This window comes from Triticum aestivum, chromosome 3B (genome assembly GCF_018294505.1).
Source record: "Triticum aestivum cultivar Chinese Spring chromosome 3B, IWGSC CS RefSeq v2.1, whole genome shotgun sequence".
NCBI lineage: Eukaryota > Viridiplantae > Streptophyta > Magnoliopsida > Poales > Poaceae > Triticum > Triticum aestivum.
Window position 1 is genome coordinate 147,224,875 of NC_057801.1, and position 8,222 is coordinate 147,233,096.

At 42.5% G+C, this 8,222-nt stretch overlaps 1 protein-coding gene across 1 annotated transcript; it reads left to right on the top strand.

Moving 5' to 3' along the window:
* Positions 1–585: 585 nt before the first annotated feature.
* Positions 586–7,269, top strand: LOC123069081 (ankyrin-3). The gene is made up of 12 exons (XM_044491826.1): positions 586–870; positions 978–1,031; positions 1,697–1,876; positions 1,978–2,109; positions 2,220–2,359; positions 2,769–2,855; positions 2,993–3,121; positions 4,202–4,354; positions 5,651–5,752; positions 6,392–6,559; positions 6,641–6,720; positions 7,019–7,269. Exons 1-12 carry the CDS (start codon positions 819–821, stop codon positions 7,065–7,067), a joined length of 1,326 nt encoding a protein of 441 aa, XP_044347761.1. The 5' UTR covers positions 586–818; the 3' UTR covers positions 7,068–7,269.
* The last annotated feature ends 953 nt before the right edge of the window (positions 7,270–8,222 follow it).

The following is an 8,222-nucleotide window of genomic DNA, read 5'->3' on the forward strand; positions in this document are numbered from 1 at the left end:
GCCATACCCTAGTGAAAAGAAAATCAATAGAAACTGGTCAGCATGTCAAACATTGAGTGAGTCAAACAGGCTGGATGTTGGAGCGGCACCATTTTTTCTGCTGCACATCACTCCACAACGGCCCAGCGTGTGTGACTTGTAGCATTGAATCATTCCCTATTTTTTCGGTTGCAGATCACTCCCCACCGTATGTGCATTATAGCACTGGATCACGGCCGTTGTTTCAAAATACAAGGGCCGCGATTCGCTCGATGTTCCCAGCGGTGCGTGAGCACTGAGCCGCTAGCTGGCGCCTACGGTTCCTCCCCGCCATCTGCGTGGGTGGGCAGGTCGAAGCGGCAGCCTTTCTGCCTCGTCCTTGGTGCACACGTGTCCACCGACCACTGGCGCGCTACGACCTTGGCGCCCCGCCGCACCAGCGTCACATGTCCTGCTCTCTACCCGCCGTGTACCTACTCACTGACAAGATTCTCTCGCGCTTGTGTGTCCCGTTGTCATTGCGAGTGGGTCCGAAACCTCCGAGTCAGATGGGTTTACTACCGAGCGACGAGTTCCGGGTGCACCGGGTCTATGCACGCGCAGGGGCAAGACCCGGAGAGAGCACGGGCAGTGCACCAGCACCGGGTTCATCCACTCCACACCTCCCTCGCTTTCCCCGCCGCTGGGCAACCCAGCCCAGACTGAAAACCCCAGCTCCCCCGCCGCTGGGCAACCCAGCCCAGGCTGAAAACCCCAGTCCCCCGCGCCGCACCGCAGGATTTCTCCGGCGTCGCCCACCTCCACCCCGCGAGCACGAGCGAGGCCGGCGGGACTGGGCCATGGCGGCGGCTCCGTTCGTCTACTGCGCCCCCTCCGGCGACGGCGGCACCGGTACGTCCCCCTACCCCCTCTGGTTTGCTACCGCGATCATCCCTTCTCTCTGCCTCGCTCTGTGGCTGCATTCTTGACCGGGATCATACGTGCGCGCGTGTGTGCAGATGAGAACGCTCTCCTCATGGCGGAGCTCCACGGCAACCTCGGCCGCCTCAAAGGTAGCACTTTCTCCTCCTCTCCGCCTCAATCCTGTGCATTTTCCTCATTTCCGTTCTAGTCTAGTCATGCCATGCGTGTGCTGTGTCTGTGGGGTCGGAGGTTGTTCGGACATGCTACATTGCTGAGGCGCCTAACCATCCACCACCGCTTGTTCGGAAAATAGTATGCTTATCAGATTCTATTTCCTGTGTTGCTACGGGTGTCTTGATTTATCAGATGCTATGTATTGCTTGTTTTATTGCATTCGCCATTTAGAAACATCGGCGTTGGATTAGTAGCGATGACCAAGCAATTTTATTATCTACTAGTAATTACAAGATTTCATACTTAGTCTCCCTCCTGAAATCCGGACAAGCATTCCGGTTAAAACAAAATTCAGACGAGCAGTGTTTTTATCTTAACAAATCAGGGTGTAAATCTTGCATCTTTTGATGATGGGACACGATTCTGTTTACAACCAAATTTACAGTATAGTCAAGTACTCTAGATTGATATGCCGACAAGAGTTTCACTGCATAATTGTGTCCATGAATGCATTAAATCGGTTCCTTTGGACTCTGAGGTTCTTATGCATTGCATACATGTTTCCTTTTTTCTTTCGGTTTTCGATTTTGTTGATATGGTTGTCTATTTATGTAATGTGATATTGTTTCTGTGCGGAAAGATATTGTAAACAGTCTTACTCGGGGGAATGGTGGCCCATCGGCGATTTTTTCTTTCAACAAAGATGGAGTTGGTGCGTTGCATGGTGCGGCATGCGGAGGCCATCTGGAGGTTTGCAAGTATTTGGTGGAGGACCTTGGGGGAGATGTGAATGCTCCTGGAATTGGAAGCGTAGCTCTAGGTCTTTCTCTATTTCTTTCCCCATTTTCTAAATCGATGTCTGCCACGCCAATGTTTTCTAGTAGGCGATCGAGATTGTGTTGATATGTGCTTTTCTTACAGGTGCAACTCCGTTTATGATGTCAGCTCAGTCTGGTGATGTTCCCACTGTCAAGTACTTCCTTGATCATGCTGGTGATCTAATGAAAGCAGATGACAAGGGACGCACAATTCTCCACCATGCTGTCTCGGCAGGTTCTCCCCTTGATACGCGCATACATACATGATGTTATTTACTCTACTAGACTTGGTTTGTTCATTGTTATGGCAAAACATGACTTACGGAATCATCTCGTTCACTACAGGATGCTGCAAGGTAACAGAGTTCCTCCTTTCAAAAGGGGTGCCAGTCGACATAGACTGTGGCCGTGGACCACCACTCTTCATGGCTGCTACAAATGAGCAGGATAAGACGCTGAAGATTTTATTGGACCACCACGCAAATGTATATAGCCTCCTCTATTTCCTATTTCTGTTGATTCAGAGTTAATTTGGACAGATGATTGTTAGTTTGCCAACTAGTTAGATGACGTGGGCAAATATGTCTTGTCCTGGGGGTGTTTTGGTTGCTTGGAGTAAAACATACTTAGATACTGCAAATATGTTTCTAGGTTTATGAAATTCAGTAGAGATCTTGAAGTGTGATTGATTGATGGAGCAACCCATTTCAATCCTCGAACCAAACAAGCTTGTTAGATCAGGATTAGGATTGGATTGTTGACTTACATTTTATCCCTCGAAAAACCACCAGACACACCAGTAAATTATATGATGACATGCTTTTTTATTAGGAACTCTTGACTTTATCATGCCACCTGTGTTTCTTAATACAAAACACAATACTCTGCTTTCAGCCTAACATCATTACCAGCGGTGCTACTACTCCCCTGCTGAGCACTCTTATTTACCGTTCATTGAAGTGCATGAAGCTACTCATTAAGGTGAGTATTCTCTTGATTATTAATCATAGCTATGTGTTGATTTTCTCTACTCTACCTTTATGTCATCGCTGCCATGCTTATATGTTGATGTGCATTGAGATAACACTGAACATTCTATTGCATAATCCTCTTTACAGGCTGGTGCCGATGTTAATTGCAAAGCTTCCACTATGACACTTTTGGTGTTTGCTACACTGCAAGGAGGTTATACCAACTTCATTAAGTTTCTGTTGAAGGCTGGAGCTGATCCTAATATTCCCGATGATGTATGTTTCGTATATTTTCTGTATATTTTGCTGTCCTGGTATGCAGAATTTCACTATATACTATCAAATCTTTTGGTGATGCTATTATTCAAAGAAGCCATTTAGCAGTGAGTTTAGGTTGCTTTGTGCCGTTGACTAGGTGGGAAATTGACGCTTGTTCTTAGTAAAGTTGTGTTGACCTTTCATTCTAACAGTCTTTATCATTAAAAAAGACCTATGTGGGCGACTTAGATATCACCTCACGGGAATCGAACTCTCGTGGTAGGGTGACCTCACTCCACATCCACCATTGGGATACAGCCCAATTCTCAATGGTCTATATCAATAGACTTATTATTTTCTGTTCATCATCAATTGTTGATTTCCTATTGAAGAAACGTGCCTACTTTTTTGGTTTGTAGCGGCAGTATGGAAGTATCTACCGTAACTGGGAGTACATAAGACCACCTAGGTAGTAGTATATGTATTCCTGTTTTATATACAAATATCAAGGTATTTAAAAAATATGCACTTTTGTGGTGTCTGAGTCTTGTGGTGTCTCAACATTTGCTGAAATGCCTCTCTTTGAAACCTTGTGTGTTGGCAGTTTGAATTGCTTAGCAAATTTATAATGCTTTTCGGGTAAATCCTTGTTGGAACATTTGATGAAAATATTACATAGATCCTGGTTCCTTCCCACAATGTTAAATTTTTCTGCATCGAGAGTACATTACACAATGTTCATGTTCCTTTGCTATATATGTATTCTAAACAGTTGATGAGATACTGAGATATCAGTTTGTAGCGGCAGTATGGAAGTATCCACCATTTCTCCAATGACTCACGCAATACAAACTGAAATAAATTCACCTCTTTAGCTTAATTATGTAGTTCTTCATCCCAGTTGTCGGAATTCTCTCCTTGTTGAAATATTTGATAATTACAGTGATCCTGGTTCTTTCTGACAATATTATAATTATTTACATCGATTCTAAGTTATGAATGATCAGGTTCTTATGTTATTATCGCTATGGTTTCCTTTTTTATTGATGTCTTCAATATACGAAATAAGTGACATTTCTTTTTTCTTTTGTTGCCCAGTTGGGCAGGTTACCGATAGAGCTTGCTGCATTACGAGATTGCAAGGAAGAGGTTGAAATGTTGCTTCCTTTTACTACGCCAATTCCAACTGTCCCAGACTGGAGTATTGAAGGGGTAATTTCCCATTTGAAAAATGAAGATAAAAAACCAATGGTATGTTATTTTGATAGTTTATGTTTGTATGTCGTTTCCATATTGAATATTGCTTGAAAACTAAGCCATCGTTTTGTTCTTCAGTCCTGATATCTGTCCATTCAGTATTATTGTAAGCTCTGGTTAGTGGTTACTATGTAGACTACACCACATTATGGGGTTTTCTTAGGATAAACCACCAACTGTAATTTGGAAGGGTAATGATTGTAATGAATAGAAAATGCTAACCAAATTCTGTTTTTCTGTTGGATAATTGGTAGAAATAACTGAGGAAAATAGTACTGCTGCTTCCAATATTCAAAAGTACAAACACCTTACACCTGATAAGATCAACTCTTAAGATAAGGCAATTGGTGTACTCTTTGTGAAATGATAGTTGCATATAGATTGTATGGCAGTCTCACTTCAAGTAACTGCCATTAACTTCTTGAAATACTGTGGATTAGTTAGTGCTGTCTGGTACAGGACTATTGAATGTTGCTCATAGTCATGGATCTCATAGCGTGGTTGTGAAGTACACCAGCCACATGTACCGGCTGTGCTAATTGTTAGTATAGTAGTAATAATGTCTCATGAACAATATATTTTAGTTAAGTAACACACTTGTTCTAAAATTATGTTGCACTTGCAAGCACATACGCGGTGTTTTCCCCTTGGTTATTTTCGTGAAAGATAAAACACATTGATCTCTGCTCATGTCCCCATGTTTCCTATTGCGTGCCATCTACTTTGCGCTGCAGGCCCCACTTGGTGTTTTCATAGATTGTAACATTTTTCTAACTTTTCCCCGCAAAAGAAAAACATTGTTCTAGCTTTAGCGACATCATTTAGTGGTAAAGAAAAGGATAACAGTGCTCTAGTACTAGTCGTATACTTCTTTTGAAGAAGACACAAGAGGCTTATGTTCCTCCATTTTTGGTGCATTTTCTATACCTATAATTGCAGAGGAGTCCTTTCAAGACCTTGACTCTGTGCTTCCGACCAGTAACAAATTTCTCCATTTGATGTGGCATTTGCCATATGCATGCAGCATAATTATGTGAAAGAGCTTGCCACCTACTCCCTCCGTTCCAAATTACTCGTCGTAGAAATGGATGTATCTAGAACTAAAATACATCTAGATACACCCATACCTGCGACAAGTAATTCGGAACGGAGGGAGTAGATACTAAGCTATGTAGAATGTTGAACACAAGGTTGCTGTTTTTCCTTTTTGTGATGGAAATTATCATAGTAGATGATGATTACTTCTAGAATTCAAATATCCATTTCATGTTTATTTTACTTATTGTCTAGGAGCAACGACACCGTGAAAGAAGACAACGTTTGCTCAAGTCACAGGCTGATACAGCATTCAAGCTGAAGGAGTATAAGATGGCATCAGAGTGTTATGGTCTGGTAAATCTCTTGCACTTAATCTATGATGGTTTCGAAGATAATTTTTGTGTGTTAACAGGGATCTAGTTGGAGAGCATTTATTTTTTCTATCTAGGTTTCTTATTATCTAACCTTACAATATCAGACCATTTTTAATGTAAATATGTGCTCTGATTGTCGAAAAACAGTGTTATTGACAATGAATAGTAGGACTGGGACATGACATATTGCTTATTAATTTGCCATGTATGATTTCACCTTATTTTGTCACTGACTGAAACTGATCTTCACTCTCATTTTTTGGGACTGGTCTTCACTGACAGAGATTAATATGCATACTACTAAGAAAATTTGACTTCAGTACTTCACTTAAGAAACTTATATTGGCATCATCTGCGCACGTTAGAAAAAAGAGAGTACTTCCATGAGAAGTTCTTTTATCCTTCTTGGCTAATATGAATCTTTGATATGTTTGTCTACTGCCTCTGTTAATGTGTGTGGTGTGTCATCAAATGGTTAGTTTAACTGTACCCAAACTGATCATACGTAGGTACATGTAAATTGAACAAGCCAATCAATCTAGTTAGAGAATGTGTTCCAACTCCATCTGCATTATTAAGTTTTGAGAATAATATTTGGATGGCCAACTTTTGACCGTAGGCAATAGATCATGGAGAGAGTGCAACACTGTATGCAAACAGGAGTGTTTGTAAACTGCTCATGGGTGATGGTGAAGGTGCTTTGTCAGATGCTCTCAGGTGCAGAATGCTGCGGCCTGATTGGGCAAAAGCTTGCTACCGTCAAGCTGCAGCTCATATGCTACTCAAGGTGCTTCTAGCTTTGCCAGTGTGTCCACCGATGACTTACTCCATAATTGATATACTGATATATGATTTGCTCTACTCCCAGGAGTATAAGCAAGCCTGTGATGCTCTCTTGGATGCACAAAACTTGGATCCTGGGAATGCTGAGATTGAACATGAACTACGGTAACCTACTCTCTTATGCTCGTCTCTTTTGAGTGCCTCCAAATGCTGCTACGGTTTAGGTTGACAAAGTACGTTTACAGTGATGAGAAGCAGTCGCATACTTGACTATTTCACGTCAAATGCCAATATCGCACACCCCTACAGAACTTCTTTCTTTCTTATGCGCCACCTGTGTCTAAGTAACGTGTAGGGCTGGACCTACTATGAGGAATGGTGTGGTTATCTATTAAGTTGCATATTGAGGCACTACTGCTAGCTAGAGCTGACATTTCCATTCCAACCGGTTGAAATCTTGCAGGAAGGCTAGGGAACTCATGAAGAATCCTCCTGCCGAAGGTGAGCAGTGAGGCGCGGGCGTGCGCAGGCTGGAACATGTTCCACCTTTCAGTAAAGTAGAGCTATAGCAGGAACTTCTGATCCTTGTGTTGTGCTACGAAATTCATGCGAAAAAACTCGTGACTGCGGAGTGCTAAAACATGACTTTGTCTGAAATTATCTCGTCTTGCCCGTGGATTGTACTTGCCGTATGCAATTTATGTTGTTTTGGGTGCGTACTGTGGGAGAACGTCGTACCCTAGCTCTGGGCGACGGCGTCGTGTTAAATAGCCAGGGGCGCAACTCCCTGGGTTAGCGTACAGATTGGATTGAGTACAACTTGGAGAACAAGAGATAAGAGATAGAATAGAGAGATATCTAGTTACAATGATAACAGAATATTCTATCTAAGGTTCGGTGGGCATCAGGAGGCCCAAAGGTGCAGCAAGTAGGGCCATCATATATGTCGTTTCACACCCTCCCTTAATCACAACTTTGTCAAGTTGAGATTATGCTTGAACTCCTCAAAATTCCTTGTAGGCAATGCCTTAGTAAATCCATCTGCAACCTGATCTTGTGAATGCACAAAGCGAATTTCCAATTGCCTGTTTGCAACTCTTTCTCTGACAAAATGGAAATTTATCTCAATATGTTTTGTCCTGGCATGAAACACTGGATTAGCAGATAAATAGGTAGCACCAAGGTTATCACACCATAAGCATGGGACTTGAGTGCGCTTCACACCAAGCTTCCTCAACATGGACTGAACCCAAATAATCTCAGCTGTAGCATTTGCTAGTGCCTTATACTCAGCTTCTGTACTGGACCTTGACACAGTGGCTTGTTTTTTTGCACACCACGATATCAAGTTTGGACCGAAGAATACTGCAAACCCACCAGTGGAGCGTCTGTCATCTATACATCCAGCCCAATCAGAGTCAGAAAAAGCACTAACAAGAGTAGATGAGGACTTGCTGAAAGTAAGGCCAAGATTCATAGTATCTTTCACATATCTCACTATGCGCTTTGCAGCAGTCCAATGAGTCTTGGTTGGAACATGAAGAAACTGACACACTTTGTTCACAGCAAAGGAAATGTCAGGTCTTGTCAAAGTTAAGTATTGAAGTGCTCCTACTAAACTCATGTATCTGGTACTATCCTCTTGATTCAGAGGCTCTCCTTCTGCA